This window comes from Peromyscus maniculatus, chromosome 2 (assembly GCF_049852395.1).
Source record: "Peromyscus maniculatus bairdii isolate BWxNUB_F1_BW_parent chromosome 2, HU_Pman_BW_mat_3.1, whole genome shotgun sequence".
Taxonomy (NCBI): Eukaryota; Metazoa; Chordata; class Mammalia; order Rodentia; family Cricetidae; genus Peromyscus; species Peromyscus maniculatus.
The window spans coordinates 152,898,500-152,916,443 of NC_134853.1; the positions used below are offsets into that span (position 1 = coordinate 152,898,500).

Consider the following 17,944-nt stretch of genomic DNA (forward strand, 5'->3'; position numbering starts at 1 on the left):
AGTGGGCAAGGACACGTGCTTTATTTCGGAAGCGATAATTCCAGTTCCAGGTGGATGAACCTATGAAAAGCACGGTCCCCTCCCCGACTCCTCTCTCACCTACGGGACGCTGGGAACAGCCCTCTCGTCGCAACCAGCCCATCTGCGAACCGCCCACGCTCCCGTGTGCAAAGTGGGGTCCTGTCGTATTCCTCCCGAGTTTTCAGACTGGGGCTGCACACACCAGTGCCTCTCCACTTCCGGTCAGCTCTCCCTCTTATCCGTACTTTAACTCCATCCATGGCCTGGCATTGTGGCTCACGCCTGGAACTCTAACACTTGGGAAGCTGAGGCAGGAAGCCTGGGTTACAGAGTCAGGCCTCGTCTCGCTCCCTCGCGGCCACCCCCCCCCCCCAAAAAAAAAAGAAAAGAAAAAAAAGAAAAGAAAATTCAAGAAAGAGCCGGGCGGTGGTGGCGCACGCCTTTGATCCCAGCTCTCTGGAAAGCAGAGGCAAGTAGATCTCTGTGAGTTCGAGGCTAGCCTGGTCTACAGAATGAGTTCCAGGACAGACAGGACTGTACAAAGAAACCCTGTCTTGAAAAATGAAAAATGAAAGAAAAAAAAATTGAAGAAAGCAAAACCAAATTCCTTTGAAGGGAGAGCAGTACAGCAGCTGACCTCTAGTGGTGAATATTGGTAGTGCAGTGCTGCTAGTCTTGATTGAGCCCAGCAACCCTGGTGTTCACCGATGACTGCTTTTTTGTGAACTAGGAACCCCAGAGCAGGGGATGGAGTTTTGCCTCGTGCACACTCTGCCCATGTTCCACCACGCTGGCATCCAGTTAATACTCTGGTAGCTATAAGTCAAATATTTACCATGCACCTGCCAGACCGAAGAAAGGAGGGGCAGGATCCGCCCTCCGGAGCTCCTAGGCCGGTCCTGGGACCAGGCGGTGCGCCCAAGCACTCCACGTGAATTGTGCAAGGACTTCGAGACCACCAAGTAGGTGAGTGGGCATGTGGGTCAGGAATGGAACAGGCAGAGATGCAGAGAAAGGCATTTCAGGGACCGGGATCAGCCTGTGTCCCGGCCTATGCCAAACCAAACGTTGTCCCGCAGCAGCCAAGGGGAGACCCGGCCCCTCAGGGCGCCCTGTCATGATTGGCCAACCGGGACATGACTTTTATGCGTCTGGATTGGTTCTCTCCTGTCCAGCCGGCAGGGGCAGCGCTTTGCCTAGGGCTTCTCTAGACTTCGGTACTTCTTGCGTTGTACGGACACCGGGTCCTTGAACAGTACCGGGTCCAGACGCACTCGAGAGGACACCAGAGGCATGTGGCCGAACCCCGCTGCCACACGGTTGATGCAGTCCTGAGCCAGAGGCTGAGGCTCTGGTCCCGGTCCAGGTCCCTCAGCGGCCTAAGAGGTGGAAGGGAAAAGTATCCATGAAGCTTGTTTTTTTTTTTTTTTTTTTTTTTTTTTTTTAACCCCCCACCCCTGCCGCAGCAAGAAAGATTTGGATTAGATGGCAAGAGAGAATCCACGCGTTTCCTTTCCCAACCCGGGCTTTCCTAGTGAGGACCAGTTCCCCGAAGGCTCTCTCACCAGTGGGGCAGCCTCCTGGTGCTGCCTGCCATAAGGCACCTTGATAGGGGGCAGCTTGGTGACAGTGGCTACCAGGAAGTTCATCAGGACGTCCACACAGGTGGGAGTGTCATCTGCCAAGGTCCTCAGGGTCTTAGGCAGGGAGTGGGTGAAGAGGGTGTGGTAATACCTGTAAGGTGTAAGGTAAACCTCAGGCAGCGGGGAGACAGGAACGGCTGCAGGCAGGGTCCATTCTTCCTTTGGCCCAGACCTCAAGCCACTTCCCAAGACCTGTACCCCACCCCCTAACTCCTCTCACAGGGAGCTCCTGTCCTGGGCATGACCAGCTCTCCAAGGGTCCTGTTGCTTAGGGGATGGGCAATTCTCTATCCTTCCAACCCCTCCTTGGGGCCCATTTTCTGGACTCCCAAGTTTGAACTCTGACCGAGTTAGACTTGGTGGTTCCAAAGCCATCAAACCTGGCTACCCAAAGATCGGCTTCAGGGAGACTGTAAAAGCTGGGCCCGATCTGCACACACGAGGATTGCCCTCCTCCATCCTGAGAGCGCCATGCAGAGCTCCTTGGAAAAATCTATAAAAAGTTCCACGATACATGGCTGAGGTTTAAGCAGATTACAGAATCACTTTCAAGAGGCCCCCAAAGCCACGCCTGGTGGGGAACCGCACCTGTAATCAATCTCAGCACTCAGGAAGACAGGAAGTTCTCATGCTGGAGGTCAGCTCGCGCACCTGAGCTCACCTTGGGCGGCACAGGGGGGCCCTGTCTCTGAATCAGGGTTTCACACATCCCAGGCTGACTTCACACTCACTGCCCGTCTGAGTGTGATCTTGAACTCCTGATCCCCCTGCTTCCACTGAACCAGGGCTGGGATTACAGATGTGTGCCTCACGCCCGCTTTTACTCAGAATTGGGGATGGAACCCAGGCATCGCACATGCTAGACAAGCTCTTTTATCAGCTGAGCTAGCTTCCCACCCCAGCTCAAAAACAAGTAAGGAGATGCACCCCCCCCCCCAGATCACATTACTGGGAACAGGTTTATCTAGGCCTTGAACCTTGACTCCAGACAGCAGGAACCCACCCACCCACTCCTAGGTCGGGTGGGTGGGTGGGCCTCTGGCCCTTTCTCCCTGTGCTGGGGCCAACGTCTGCACCTGTGGTAGAAAGCAGCTGTAGTGAGGACCATGGAGAATTCATTGGCCATCTTAGTACTGTAGCCCCATCCACCCCGGGCTTCATCCCAGAAGTGGTTCCAAGTCAGAAAGCCCACCATCCGCTCAGGAAAGCTCTGCCACACCACAAAAGCAAAGTCCACCTGCAGAGAGAGGGATTTAAGCGAGCTGTGAGGAGGGACTTCCTGACCAAAATCCTTATAGCCTATGGTGGGGGTGCGGGTGGGGGGAAACAACCTGCCTGAGGGGTTAGGGCGAGGCTTAGGGGACCCGGGATGGCAGCCATCGCTGGGAGTTTTACTAGAAGCTTAACATGAGTGTTTCTGGGGGGACTTGCCCAGCCAGAGGCACAGGGCTGGATTTCAGGGCCTGGGAACCTGAGGAAGCTGAAGTGCCCTCACCTCACTGGTAGAAAGAATGCTTCGGGCATCAAGGCTGAGGATGGCGGTGGTGCTGATGTCGCTGTACGGGAAGAATCGGTCACTGGCCTGTGGTGGGGCAGAGGGAGTTGGGGGCGACTCAGCCATGCGAAGTTCCCCTCAACCCCGACCCCGTAAGAGTGAGCCCGTCAGACAGGGTGTAGAAGCCAGGACTACGGAAGCCTGCCCACAAGCCTAGACTGCAGTTCCCCTTCATCTCTAAGGGCCCTGTAGCTTGGCGTCTAGGGTTCCCTCTATTGTCATATCATTCACTCTTATCAACCCTGGGTCAATTATTTGAAAGCATCGGACTCGGCGAGATGAAAGTGTCTTGCGTCCAAGCACCGGACCGGACCGGCGCGGGTGCATGTGATGTGGCGTTGTGCGGGTCCCCAGCGCCCACCCGTTACAGCCCACCATGCCGCTCTCTGTAATATTTCTCCATGGGCCCACGTTCCTCATCCGAGACCCTACCCCTTCCTTATTCGAGACATCCATGCAGTCTCTTGCCTCCCATGTTACGGGAATCTCAGGGCTCTAGAAGTGTATTTCCCAGGGCTGGAAATGGAACCCAGGACCCTGCCCCTACCACTGAGCCCACCCTAGTGTAAGAGAATCATTCCCATTAGACCTGCAGCTAGAACCCAGGGCCTGATTCCTTCAGACCCATAGAGAAGCCCAGCTTGGCTCAAAACATCCTGATGTCAGTCCTCCCTGGTCCCCAGTGGGAGTCTTCCCCTGTCACCTTCCTGTGCCCCTCGATGACTGTCAAGGGCACCGTTGTCTCAGGCCACCTGTCAGGGGGTGGCTTCTCACTGCTCCAGAGGATCAGGATCTAGGAAGAAAGGGGATGTATCTGAAGTCTGGGATCAGGATTAGAAGGGGAGTCCGGGTGATGAATGGAGCACGGAGAGCAGCTACTTATGCACACGAGTCGGGGTGCTCAGTGGACACATGTCCCTTCATTGCCACCTTTAGACTTGCCTCTGCTCTTCTGGAAGGCAAGAATTCTGGTTGAGGCCGGGCGGTGGTGGCACACGCCTTTAATCCCAGCACTCGGGAGGCAGAGCCAGGGGGATCTCTGTGAGTTCGAGGCCAGCCTGGTCTACAGAGCGAGATCCAGGACAGGCACCAAAACTACACAGAGAAACCCTGTCTCGAAAAACAAAACAAAAAAACCAAAAACCAAAAACCAAAAACCAAAAACCAAACAAACAAAAAATTCTGGTTGAGACTGGATGGTGGTGAATGCCTGTAATACCAGCATTTGGGAGGCAGAGGGAAGCAGATCTCTGAGTCTAGCCAGGGCTAACCAGTGCTACATAGTAAAACTGTCAATAAATAAGTAAGTGCGCTCTCCCTAGACAGGGTCTCTTTCTGTAGCTATCTTCGAACTCACTCTGTGGACCCGGCTTGAGCTCACAGTCTGCCTCTGCCTCCCAAACGCTCTTGGTAAAGTCACCTGCCTCTCTTCACGAGCAACCCCACCGTCCCTCGAGAGCTTGTACCCTCCTCTGCGTCATCCCTGCTCTGTCCCAGGGCCCGGTCTTTAGAGGCTCCCCCTGTACCCCGGCCTGGCTACTCCCTTCCTCTGAGAATCAACCTGGATTCTTTGGTGGGTTTTTGTTGTGGTCTAGATCCATGTATTATTTTGTGCACACAAAGGTTCTGCCTGCATGTCTGTGCGCCAGGTGCCTGCCTGCCTGGTGCCTACAGAGGTAAAAAGAGAGGCCAGATCCCCTGGAACTGAAGTATTGAAGTCACCAACGGTTGTGAGCCATCCTGTGGGTGCTGGGAGCCGAACCTGGGCTCTTTGAAAGAACAAGAGCTCCTAACCAATGAGCCATCTCTCCAGCCCTGTTGGGTTTTTGTTTGTTTGTCTTATGGCTTTCCAGACAGAACTTGTTACATAGTCTCAGCTAGCCTTATACTCACTGGGTGGCCCGGGCTAGCCTGCCTCCAACTCTCAGCATCCCTCCTGCCTCAGCCCGAGTGCGGGGATTACAGGCATGAGCCACTACCCTCACCCCACCCCTGCAACCTGTGTTCTCGGTGAGACTGGACGGTCTTGGCACCAAGAACCTGCTAACATTACAGATGATGGGGAGGAGTCCTCTCCTGCTTCTTCTTTGGTCCTCAGCACTAATGCCCCAGGTCTGATCTCAAGGTGAGAGAATGAATGAGTGAATGAACGAATGAACGAATGCATGCTTCCTTCCAGCCTCACCAAGAAGCGCCTGCTCTTCTAGGACTTCACCAGTTCTGACGGAGTTCAGGGAAAGAACAGGAAGCTTGAGACTTAGAGTCAGCAAGACTCTGGAAATCCTTCCTCCCTTTGCCTTCCCCACAGATGAGTGCTCAGCTAGGGCCTGGCTCTGTTCCTTGTGTCCTCCCTGGACCCCAGGGCTCCAGCTGTGGGGGCTGGGGGGGGGAGGGCAGACCTGGGCACAGTGCCGGGAACCTGCCACCGCCTGGATAAGCTTCAGCAGGGGCTCGCCAGAGACCCCTACCCAGATCAGGGCGCTGAAACGGCTCTCAGGGCTGGAGCCTGGAGGAAGGAGACACAGGCGTTCGTTAGGAGGGAGAAGGCGGGGCCCCTTGGAGAGTGACCTGAGTTGGGGGACCCCAAAGAACCAGGAGAGATGTTAGAGTTTGAAGCTAGGGCACACCTGGGGAGAGCTGGGGTCACCTCAAGTCGTCCCACCCCCAGGACGTACCCTGTTGCTGGTGATAAAAAGGGAAGTCCTTCAGGCTCGTGGAAAAAGTGGGGAGCGCCAGGAGTGCCCCTGGGGGACTGTTCCACATCAGTGAGGGGTGAGCTGAGGCCCCCCAGACCCGGTCCTGAATGATCTGTGGAAAGAGGCGGTGGCTTGCAGGGGGCGTGGCTAACGTGTGGGGTTCAGGCAGCAGGTTGTGGGTGGAGCCAGAGGAGGGGCAGAGCCTGCAAGAGGCGGGGCCTGAGGGGTGGAGGGGATGGGACCCCCACACCTTTCCGGTGCAGAACAGCGGAGAAGCTCGAAGCCAGAGGAGCCTTCTGCTGTAGTGGGAATGTACAGGTGACAGATGGTGACATGCCCTCCCCTCCTTTCCTCACTACACACACACACACACACACACACACACACACACACACACACACACACACACACACGTGTGGGGTCATGCCCTTCTTTCAGGACTCAAAATTCTGAAAGAACCGGACTCTTTCCCAACCCAGCCCTCCAGACTGCTTCTGCCATCAGTTAGGGAGAGGGAGCCTATGTTTGAAATCCACGGGCCACCGTGGTGTCCTCTGACATGCAAACTCAGGACTGGGAGAGAACGTGTGTCCACGATTGCACAGCCACGACTGGGTCTTCCCGGAAGCACCAAGGGAGGACCCACAAGACCGGCAGAGAAGGATGGAGAGAAGGATGGAGGGGGAAGAGCTGGGGGGGAGCCCGGGGGTGGGGGCGCCTGCAGGTGAGTCTCCGTCACCTCCAGTGTGGTATGGATGACTTTTTCCACCGAGGAGAAGTAAGCGGTCCACAGAAACTGGGTCTGCTGCCGCAGGGAGAGAATCCTCGAAGGCGGCATTTCACCGAGAGCAGCCAGGACCTGGAGGCGCAGAGAGAGGAAAAGAGCAGGCCCGGAGTCGGGCCCTGCCTGACCCCAGAAAGGAGGAAGCTGACGTCAGAGCTCTGGGAATGGGGAGCTTCCAGTGATGTGTTCAGGGTCACACAGAGCTGATTTTAAGTGACAATGTTAGGCGAGGCGGCATATACCTGTCAATCCTGGCACCTAGCAGGCAGAGGCAGGAGGGTCTTGAGTTCATGGCCCAGCTTGGACTAAGAGACCTTGTCTTAGAAACAAAACAAAAAACAAAAAAGGGTAGGAGTGGCTGAGGGTGTGTGGGGGGAAACAGGGACTCACTTGACAAAGTGCCCACAGAGCATGTTCAAAGCCCCGGGTTCGATCCTCAGCACCACATAAACTGTCACCACTGACACATGCCTGGAATCCCAGCACTCAAGAGCTGGAGCCAGGAGGATCAGAAGTTCAAGATCATTCTAGGCTGCACAGGGGGTTTAAGGCCAGCCTGGGCTACATGAGACTCTATCCAAAATACCAAAGTGGAGAGGGGGAGACAGTAACTGTCACAATACCTCCAGTCTCACTTTCCCTATCTGTGGAATGGGTACATCAAACGCCTTCCTCATAGGTGGTTGTAAAGACTCAACTAGAAAGTGCCCATTTAGTGCTTAGGTCATGTGGAGACTCTGTGTGTGTGCGTGTGCGTGTGAATGTGTGTGTGTGTCCAAGCCTGTTTGAGCATGTTCTTTTTGAGACTATCCCAGGCTACCCTCCAATTTGCTGTGTAGTAGGAGATGACCTTGAACTCCTGATCTCCCTGCCTCACATTCCCTAGTGTTGGGATTCTATGTGTGGCCACCACGCCCAGTTAAAGGACAGTCACTGCTCACTTTCAGGCCTCCTCGGATCTAACTCCTAACCACCTAACTCCTGGGGCTCCTTGAGGCAGCTCCCACGAATTCTTCAGACCCAGACAAAATTAATTTCATCAGATGGAAAAGACACAGGGCCTTACTCATTTTCTTTCAGCTGAGCCCCAGAGATCACCAGATCTAACTCATCCCATTGTAGAGATGGGGAAACTGAGGCTGAAAGTGCCTCAGAACTTGCTCTCAGCACCCTCCAGCGTCTCTACCTTCATCTACGTCTATGGGAGCTCCGGAGGCAAGGACGACGACAGGAATGAAAAGAAGGGGGCACGTTCCTGGGGTCCCTCCCCTGAAGTGCCCCCCACCGTGGCACAGACCCTGAGCTACCTGCAACGGGAGCCTCTCATCGGCAATGATGGCTGCCTTGGTCCAGTCGATGACTTCAGAGAAAGGCAGCTCCCAGCGAGGGCTGAGGAGCACAGGGATGCAGCCGGCCTGGGGGGCAGGGCAGTCATTGGGGAGCCCAGCCCCTCCCTGCGCACACTCACCACCACCCCAGTCCAAAGGAGCAGCCCCTGCTGTTAGGGGGAAGGATAAGAGGAGAACATATTTTCCTTTTTGTGGGGGTCGGGGAGGGAGACAGGGAACCCCCTTCCTGTGTGCATGGGCTCAGCATTCCTGCTAGCTCGAGGGTGGAGGTGCAGAGGGTGGGGACACTCAGGTTAGGGTGTACCTGAAGGGCTTGGAGGAAGCAGGAGGCGGCAGATCGGTGGCCAGGAATGAGGCAGAAGGTGGCCTTGGGTAGTGTTTCTCCTGGGTGGGTCCTGAGAAGGTGCAGGAAGGTCTCTGGACACCGGAGCCCGAGCTTGGCCACCCCAGTGGCCTGCAGGGACACTTCCATTGTCCCAAGATGTTGACGCCCACCGTGTGCTCAGACACAGAGCCACGCACTGACAGGAACGGAACCAGGAGCAGTGGCCTGGCATCGCCTCTGCTCACTGCTCTGTGGGGATTCAGAACCCCTGTGTGCCCTTGGTGGCCTCAGACATCTCCCTTGTTTCTCAGTTCCCTCATTGACAAAGTGGGAGATGCCTGGATGCTATGTCCCTTCCTTTCACTTCCGCTCTGGCCCAGCCCTCCCCATCACCTGAGTGACCCCCACATCCAGCCCTCCCCATCACCTGAGTGACCCCCACACCCAGACCCCCCATCACCTGAGTGACCCCCACACCCAGCCCCATCACCTGAGTGACCCCCACACCCAGACCCCCCATCACCTGAGTGACCCCCACACCCAGTCCTCCCCATCACCTGAGTGACCCCCACACCCCCACATCCAGCCCTCCCCATCACCTGAGTGACCCCCACACCCAGTCCTCCATCACCTGAGTGACCCCCCCACACCCAGCCCCATCACCTGAGTGACCCCCACATCCAACCCCCATCACCTGAGTCCACACCCAGCCCATCACCTGAGTGACCCCCACACATCCAGCCCCCCCATCACCTGAGTGACCCCCACACCCAGACCCCCCATCACCTGAGTGATCCCCACACCCAGCCCCATCACCTGAGTGACCCCCACACCCAGCGTTCCTGCACTGGTGGCCCAGCCATGAAAGGCTTCTCTGTACTGAGGTGGGCTGGGCCTCCAGCCTGGAACCGCACAGGAAACTCTTGCCCACAGGCCTGTCTTGGAGGACAGGCCTCCTCTGTTCCCCCTCCTCCTCCCTCAGCCCCAGGGCCAGGATCAGTTGTGCCGTGAGTCTGAGGGAGACTCAGCCACAGCCGCTTCGGTGCCGCCTCTCTGGGTCTGCCAGCCCAGGGAGCCAAAGCCTACAGTCCAGCCAGGGAAGACAGGGCCAGAGGGGACCCATGGGTGTGCACAATGCTCAGTGAGGTGCCTGGAGGGCGCCACCCAGGAGCCTCCTCAGCTGCTCTCTGCTCTGAGCCTGACCGCCAGCAGTATCAGGCACCTCTGATCACTGAGGGGGGCTGAGTCTCAAGAAGAGGGACTGGGCTGTGGTGAGAACTCAGATGTGCCAATTCCAATTCCCGGTGATTTCAGCCGTCATGAGGGATAAGTTCAGGGGTGCACCAGGAGCCTCTGGAAGGCTTCACCACAGAACGAACATCACCCCCTTATCACATTAAAAGCCAGGCAGGCCCAACTCCCCTCCAGTAAGCTGTACGGAACCAAAGGAGCCACAGAGAAAAGGGGCCCACTGCACTGACTCTACCCTTGGCTTTTAGTTCCCCCTCATCTCCTCTTTGTGCCTCTACATGCCCCCTCCCTTCATCCCGAGGCCCTCTCTGCCTCACATGGGCAGTTCCTTCTGTTCTGCAGCAAAGACCTGGCTCAGTGACACCTTCACCAGGAAGCCCTCCTTGATATCCCAGCCAACCACCACTCCTGGCACAGTTTTAAGAGCTTTCCCTGGACGAAGATCATTCTCACAGCAGCTCACTGAGACGGAAAACGCTGCTACCCTAGCCTATCTGACAGGTGAGGAAACTGAGGCCTGAAGACGTACTTAGCTCTGAAGCAGAGCAGGACACCAGAGCAGTGGTTCTCAACCCTCCTAACACTGTGATCCTTTAACACAGTTCTTCATGCTGTGGTGACCCCCCCAACCACAGAAATATTTTTGTTGCTACTTCATAACTGTAATTTTGCTACTGTTGTGAATTGTAATGTAAATTCAGATGGTGGTAGGTGACCCCTGCAAAAGGGTAATTCGACCTGAGGGGTCACGACCCACAGGTTGAGAACTCCTGCTCTATAGCCTCCCTCTGCTTAACACTGTACCACTGATCCACCTGCCTCCCTGCTAGGGCTGAGTTAACCGACAGGGGTCCAGTGCCCTCTTCTGCTCTCTCTCGCTCTCTCTCTTTCTCTTTCGTTTTGTTTTCGTTTTTTGTTTGTTTTTGAGACAGGGTCTCACTATGCAGCTCTGGCTGTCCTGGAACTCATAGAGATCTGTCTGCCTCTGCCTCCTGAGTGCTGAGGTTAAAGGTGTGAGCCACCACTGCATCCTGGCCTCTTCGGGTCTCTCAAGGTATCTTGTGACGTTAGATCCCCCAATGCCCAGTGAAATGCTGAGTGGGCATGGCAGTCCACTTGTAAAGTGAACATGAGGTGTATGGAGATGGGATCCTGTGAGCAAACTGGGGGGCTGGACTAGGTGGATGGGCAAGCTCTGTATGAGGTAAAGAACAATCGAGGAAAACAGCCATCAACCTGGGGCCTCCATGTGCATGTGCACATGTGTGTACATGGACCCCCACACATATGTGGCCACGTACATGTGAGCTAGCATGCATGTATGCACACCACAGGCATGTACAGACTTTTAAAAATGGAGAAGAGGCCGGGCCTGGTGGCACACATCTGTGATCTCAGTTCTCGGGTGGCAGAGGTAGGAAGATCCAGCGTTCAAAGCCATCCTCATCCACACAGTGAGTTGAAAGGCAGCCTGGGCTATAGGAGACCCTGTCTCAGAGAACCCAAACAACCAAACAAACAGAAGAAGAGGTATATGGGAGCGCCCACATATACCCTGGATGCACAGAACCCTCCAGAAAAGAAAGACACAAGACGAAGGAACCAGTGCTCAGCTCTGGACAGGAAACCTGGGTGGCCGAGCCAGGTGGGAGGGGGACTTTTGAATGTGTACCCCTTTGTACCACTGGAATTCTTCATACTGTGAATGAATCACCTATTCATAAAAATAAAGAAATTACAATTTCAGGGGGCGGGCCCTTATTCCAAAGCAACAGGAGACTATTCAACCAGCGTGGAAAAACACTGGCATGGGAACAAAAACACAGTTCTGAACCCCAACCCCCCTGAGCGCTTGGCCAGAAAAGTGAGGGGACCTGGGGAGCAAAGAGCCCCCGACACTCTCCCCACACACAGCTCCCCGAGTCTCTTTCCTGTGCCCCGAGATGGGGACTAATATCTCCGGTGGGGGATGCTGGGAGAATCAGCAATAATGGAGGAGGGTGTGGAGAGCGCAGTCCCCTGGGTAGCCTCCACCACCTGCCTGCCAGCCAGGGAATGTGGGACAGGGGCAGGGACTGAAGTGCCTCTTTCTTTGGCCAGTGCCTGTTTATTCAGGCCGTCTTCTGGGGCTGGCCTCCCTCTCTCCCTCTGCCCCTAAGCTGTCTGGCCTAGGCAGCTGCCAGGTACTTCCGAGAAACTGAGGACAATGCATGACCACCACACACACAGCAGATCTTGGAAATAAACGCATCATGGGAAATGCTGCCCGGAGCAGGATGGACTGATATACACCTGTAGTCCCTATACCCACACTCAGGAAGCAAAGGCAGCAGAATTATTGCATACTCAAGGCCATCAGGTCTATCCTGAACCTTCCAAGTAGGCCACAGCGGAAAGAAAGCAGCTACCCAAGTGTCTACAGGTGGCCTATGCTACGCCGGAACAGTTTTCCCTCAGCACACAAAGTAATAACTAAAGCTAGCCCAAAGAGGGACTTCCGGTGAGCAAGCAGAGCCAGTGAGTGGACAGCGGGAAAAGAGAGGGCACGGTGACCCTGGCATGGGAGCCTTGTCACCAGAGGAGAGTTCCTGTTAGGCTCCGGGCCTGAGGAGCCCCAAGTTCTCCAGAAGTCTCCAGAAGGGCTGGCCATGGGAATGACAGGGCAGGCTCCCAGGAGGTCTTCCACGTGCCCCCAGGAGGGTAAGGATTCCATTCCCTTCAGGGCCCAGAGGCAGAACTGGAGCTTGGCCATGGGAAAGAGGTCCTGGGGGAAGCTGAGCTCAGAAGAGCCCAGCTGGAGGACAAGGGTGGAGACCACAGGAGGAGGCAAAAGACAGAAGCACCTAAGGACTAGAACTCAGGTCTGCCCTGGGGCGATGGAGAGGGAGCCCTGGCCCCACAGCCTGGACAACCTTAGAAGCTGGAGGTGGTGGCCTTCTGGAGTAATTAGGAGTGACAACCTTAGGTCACTTAAGAATTAGAAGCGTGCCCAGCAGAGCAGCACACAGGTGGAGGGCTGTCTCTCTACAAGCTCTCCATGCCCTCATGTCTACGCAGGCATTCGCTCTGGTAGGAAGTTCTTTCAATCTGCCCTAAGTCATCTTTCTAAAATCAAAGGCTGTTGTTTCCTTGAGAGATTAATCTCCAAAATTAGACACAAGAGCCGTTTCCAGCTGGGACCAGTTACCAGTCTCTGTGGTTCCCTTGAGGCCTTTGACAGGACTGATCATAACTCTTGCTCAAAATGCAGAACCGTCATACTGAAGGCTTTGGAGACAGGCGGTTCTGGATTAAAATATTGGCTGTGCTCACTCTGGCCCGGTGGCCACAGGCTAAGTTACTTAACCTATATCGTCTTCAGAATACAGATACTTTAGTGACAGTGGTTAGAACTATTTTATTATATACAATAGTGTGTGTGTGTGTGTGTGTGTGTGTGTGTGTGTGTGTGTGTGTGTGTGTGTGTGTGTGTACATGTGTGGAGGCCAGAGATTGAGGTTGGGTGTCTTTTTCAGTCACTTTCCACTTTATTTTTTTTCACATTTATCCATTTATCTGTGTGCATGGGTGCCTATGTGCTTTGGAGAGGACAGTTCCCAGGAATCTGTTCTCTCTCTAGCTTGTGGGCGTGGGGACCGAACTCAGGTTGTCAGGCTGGCGGGCAAGCGCCTCTGCCCACAGAGCCACCTCTCTACTTTATTTTTTAGGGCAGGGAACCTGAAAGTCACTCTCTTCAGCTCTAGGGATCTTCTGCCTCTACCTCCTCAGCACTGGGCTGTTGCATGGGGTGGGGGTGGGGTGGGGGCTTGAACGCCTGACTTTATGTTCGTAAGGCAAACGCCATATGACTGATCTTTCTCCCCGGGCTGTAACCATTGTTTATGGAAGTGCTTACACCAAGTGAGTGACACCTAAATGTCTGTTACATAAAACGTTAGGAGTAGGAGGGACTAGGCTGACAGGAATCGGGGATGGGGGAGCAGGAGCGAGCCATGCCGTGTTTCTAAGATTCCTCAAGGGAGAATTCCAAAAACTGCCTTTCACACCCTTTGAGACAATCGTCTTGGTGGAAGTCTACTCTGCTGTCTTAACTCTCTCTCGCCTACTGCGCCTGAGACTGGTTTTGTCAGGACTGGCTCGCTGGGACAGGATGCCACTCTTGCCCTGTACCTCCCTCCTCTGGACTAGCTCCTTTCGCAGCCCCTCCCAGTCAGCTCCCCAAGGGTGGATTTACTTACTGATGGGGTCCGGGGTCTTGCTCACAGAGCCTGCCCCAAGGGCAGGCGGAGGCATGGGTGCTTACGGTGCGCCACCTGCCCCTCTCCTCTGCGACGGCCAGTAAGGTGGCTCCGGGCTGGGGACTGTGCTGCTGCAGCTGGCCAGGAGCCCCACCTTGCAATGGGTGAGCTTCCGGAAGATACGGGAGCGCGACATCGAAGCCTGGTCGGAAGATGTCCGAGGAGGGGCTGGCCTCAGCGACCATGGCCTGTCCCAGCCTGGTGCAGGGGGCTGGGTACAGACTGAGAACCAGGTGGTTCCGGCCCCCATTCCAGTACGGAGGCAGGGGCCCGCACGCTCCTCTGTGGTCCTGGCTGGGGAGAAAGAGGTGGAGGCAAGCTTCTGCTGGGCTAAGCGCATAGTATCGGGAGCCTTCCAAGAAGTCCAGGATCCCGCGATGAGCCTCAGTGGTTGGACCAACCGGGAGGTGCACAAAGATGCTGAGGACATTTCCCTTACATTTGGAGGTGTCAAAGCAGGCTCCCCAGGTGCAGCTGCTCCCCCGGGGGGCTTGAGGAAGCTGTGGGGCATCTTCTGGGAGTGTCTCAGACTGGGAGAAACTCTGTAGGAAGGCAGCATCCAACCAGCGGGGCCAGCTTTGGGAGCTCCCCGGGAGAGGTCCAGGTGGTACTGCCAGGCGAAAGGGGAAGACTCCCAGGAGGATGAGGAGGAGCCAGGAGACTGACAGTACCAGCCAGAAGGACTTCCTTTTCCACAGGGGCATGTGGCCACCCGCAGCCAGGGCCAGAAGGAAGTCAGGAACTTCTGTTGCAAATGGGGAAGGTGGGGACCCCAGGGCAGGAGAGAGGATCTGGGAATCCGGTCTCACTGCACAGAAGGGGAGGCCGAGGCTCATTGAAGGCAGGCTTCCTGCCTATGTTCAAACAGCGTTATTGGCCACCTGTGGGACTGACCCCTTGGGGGAGGCCCTGACTTTCTGAACATGCCTTCCCACAACCTGGTCAGCCTTTGCCCTCTCATCGGGGCCCTCTGCCCCGGGCCTCTGCTTGGGCTGATGCAACCCTTGCCCAGACCACAAGACCGTGTCCATCTGCCCTCGTGGCTGCACCCCCTGACCTTGCCCTTGGCCCAGAGGCAGGCTGTCTGCCAGACCATGGAGAACTAGTCTGGGCTCATGGGGATGGGGTGGCTGGGGGGTGGCCAAGGGTGATGTGGAAGGAAGCAGGACTGGTCTCTCCCTCTCCTGCCTCTGCACCAACAGCCCTTGAGAAACCCTGACTGCCACTGTAGCTTGGTGGTTAGCTTTCTGTGGCAGAGCTAAAAATAGACCTTATGCCCATGTGGGCCACCAGGGCCAGCTGAAGTTAAGAGTCCGGGTGCAACCCATGCCTGCTGTCTGGGGGATGAGAGGATTCGGGCTCCTGTTCTTCTTCCCTTCTGCTATGGCCCCTAGCCCGGGCAGCTCCCCTGGACCCTCTGGCTGGGAGCTGTCACAGGGCAGAGGCCAAGACCTACGCTCCGATCCTGCTCCTGCCCCTCAAGCGCAGCCGCCAGCTCCAGGTCCCACGCCAGTCAGCATCTGGTCGGTCCAGATCGCTTTCCTAGCTGCAGCCTGGCTCCGCCCCCGCCAGCCCTGATTGGCTCCTGGCTAGGAGGCAGGGTCTCTACTTAACCCCTTGCAACCCACTTTCCTAGCGTGCTGTTTTGTTTCGTTTTGTTTTCGTTTTGAGACAGGGTCCCCAGGTTGGTTTCAAACTCACCTTGCAGCCCGGGACCTTGAGTTTCTGATCCTGTAAGTGCTCGGATTCCAGCTTGGTGCCATCACTCCTGGCTCTGGAAGGCTAATAATAATGGCCAGGAGGGCACTACACCTCACTGGTGGCCATGTACTGACAGCCTGTTCCTCTTTATCAATGACCCAACGAACACATTTATCTGTGATTTCCCCCTTTCATCATCATCATCATCACCATCATCATCATCATTATTATTATATTTATTATCATCATCACTATCATTATATGTATTTTAAATATATTTTGTGGTGCTGGGAACGGAACCCAGGGTTTTGTGCATGCTAGACAAGTGGTCTACCACTGAGTTACATCACCAGCCCTCTTGTCATTTTTTTTTAACTGTTGAGAAAAGTGAAGCCCAGAGAGGGGATAGATTCTCCCTAAGGGGACCCAGCTAGAAGTGTCCAGGAGAAGATTTGAACCCAGAGCATGACCTCATGGGGCTCCTGCTTGTCTCCCTGGCCACTGGATGGAGCTGGGCAGTGGCTACCTGCATCTATAGAATGGATGAACAGCATCCTCCTTGGAGGGTTGCCAAGGTAGAGCCACGGGTGGTGGTGGTGGGGTCCATCCACAAGGAGGTACCGTTCCCCTGATCTGGGAGGGCCGCTGACTTGACGGGGAAGCCACTAGGTGGACATTCTATCCTCAGTGAGCAGCCAGCTGAGGGCAGGGCACAGCCGTGTGCCCAGGGACATCCTGCCAATGGAATCGAGGGGAAACGGCCTCTTGGCACTCAGAGGTTTGTCGCCCAGTGATAGACAGCCTCTCAGGCAAACACCAGGCTGTTTCACACAGAAGACAGGTGAGGCCTCGTGCCGTTGCCATCTTACCGGGATAACTTCCTCATCTGCCTGGGGTTGGTGGAAGGTTCCCTTCCTGCAGGAAGCTGCCCCCACTCTCCTCAGCCGGAGCCAGGTCGCTCCCCTAAGTCCTCAGCCATCCCTTCTCTCCACCGAGCTCTCTCTACATCCACAATCATCTAACAGCTCCTTAGCAGCACTCACTTAGACCCAGCTCCCCGGGAGGCCCTGAATGAGGGTAGCAGTGTACGTGACTATGTCCTGAGCATGTTGAGTCATCTGCAAGAAAAAGTGCTCTTAACCGCGGAGCTAGTCCTACCATCCATTCCTTTAACCACTAAACAAGGCAATCTGCTGAGTGACGTGGACCCTCCTCCACCCCGTGCTGCTGTTAGAGGAAATACCAGGATTTGGGTGGGGGACCTGGCAGTGCACAGAGGGGCTGATGAGCCCAGGGGCACAGAAGCCCTCTGAGGAGGGACATTGACCTTATGGCTGGAAAGGAAGCAAGTGTTGTTTCTGATTCCCAGTCGTCCCCCCCCCCCCGCACCCCCCCTTGGGCTGCACTTGATTGGAACCTTAGGGCTTCCATAAACAAGTAACTGCTCTTCCACTGAGCTACCTCCCAGCCTCAGAGCAATCTTGGTTTGGTTTGGAGGCTGGTCTTGAACCAGCTATGTAGTCAATAACGACCTTGAACTTCTGCTCCTTGCCTTAACCTCTTGAGTGCTGGGTTTACAGCGAGCACCACCGCACCTGGTTTATGTGGTGTCACACCTCACCCAGGGCCTCATGAGTGCCAGCGACGCCAGCGCGCTACCAGCTGAGCCACCTCCCCAACTTCCATCACTGTGAGGGAATAAGAGGAAATGGTCACCTCCTCAGTCCACAGTTATTTAGTTAGTTTCATGCTATGGGCCAGGCAGGCCCTGGGGGAGTGGATAACTGATAACGTCTTGCCTTCTGGGGGCTTCTTTCCAGGAAGGAAGCATAAGACGTAAATGAAAATCTTCCATAGTGTTGGGAAAGGAGAAGAGTGGCCTTGTCACGGGGTTCCCCTTGGAGCTTCTAGGGGAAAACGGCTCCAGACTCAGGGCCAGTCAGGGCACAGGTTCAGGGGCAGGGGAGTGGATATATGATCTGCTTTCCCAGCACCACACAGGCCAGATGGTGAGACCTGCTGGGCTAAGCTTAGAGCAGGTGAGCTGGAAAGGTGGCCTGGACCTGGGTGGCAGATGAGTGATGCGTGCCTATTGGCTGCAGCCCCAGCACCCTCCACTGAATCAGGAAAGCCTGGGGGCTGGGGGCTGTGTAAGGGCAGAACAGCAGCTGGGGTCTGAGGCCAGCAGTTGGGTCTGGTGCGCCCCCTTCCGGCAGCGCTGAGACAGTGAACAAAGGCTGCTGAAGAGGGAAGGAGAAAAGGAGAAAGCCGGTGACCAAGGCCAGCAGGCTAGAGAACTCCCAGATCGTGTAACAGGTCCC

The 17,944-nt window shown here is 55.6% G+C and overlaps 1 protein-coding gene across 4 annotated transcripts; it reads right to left on the minus strand.

Moving 5' to 3' along the window:
• Extl1 (exostosin like glycosyltransferase 1) lies at positions 1-15,480 on the minus strand. Of its 4 annotated transcripts, XM_076565376.1 has the most exons (12): positions 13,863-15,479; positions 8,353-8,443; positions 8,007-8,114; positions 6,655-6,774; positions 5,895-6,027; positions 5,619-5,725; positions 3,923-4,012; positions 3,160-3,246; positions 2,741-2,901; positions 2,053-2,157; positions 1,587-1,755; positions 1-1,400 (listed from the first exon to the last, which is right to left on the minus strand). In XM_076565376.1, the coding sequence occupies exons 1-12, from the start codon at positions 14,756-14,758 to the stop codon at positions 1,218-1,220; spliced, it is 2,250 nt and encodes a 749-aa protein (XP_076421491.1). In that variant the 5' UTR covers positions 14,759-15,479; the 3' UTR covers positions 1-1,217. The 4 variants fall into 4 exon arrangements, with proteins under 4 accessions (XP_076421491.1, XP_006975712.2, XP_042127991.2 ...); XM_006975650.4 differs by lacking the exon at positions 2,053-2,157 and having other exon boundaries at positions 13,863-15,474; XM_042272057.2 differs by lacking the exon at positions 1-1,400 and having other exon boundaries at positions 1,619-1,755; positions 2,045-2,157; positions 13,863-15,480.
• Positions 15,481-17,944: the final 2,464 nt, after the last annotated feature.

What these genes read in the sequence shown, in the direction of transcription:
- Extl1 (XM_076565376.1), bottom strand. Translation starts at nt 14,758, where the DNA reads ATGAGCCTCGGCCTCCCCTTCTGTGCAGTGAGACCGGATTCCCAGATC. An exon ending in ATGAGAGGCTCCCGTTGCAG is followed by an intron (nt 6,775 to 8,006) that starts GTAGCTCAGGGT and finishes CTGCGCCTCCAG; the next exon opens with GTCCTGGCTGCTCTCGGTGA. An exon ending in ACCAGGAGGCTGCCCCACTG is followed by an intron (nt 1,401 to 1,586) that starts GTGAGAGAGCCT and finishes TCCACCTCTTAG; the next exon opens with GCCGCTGAGGGACCTGGACC.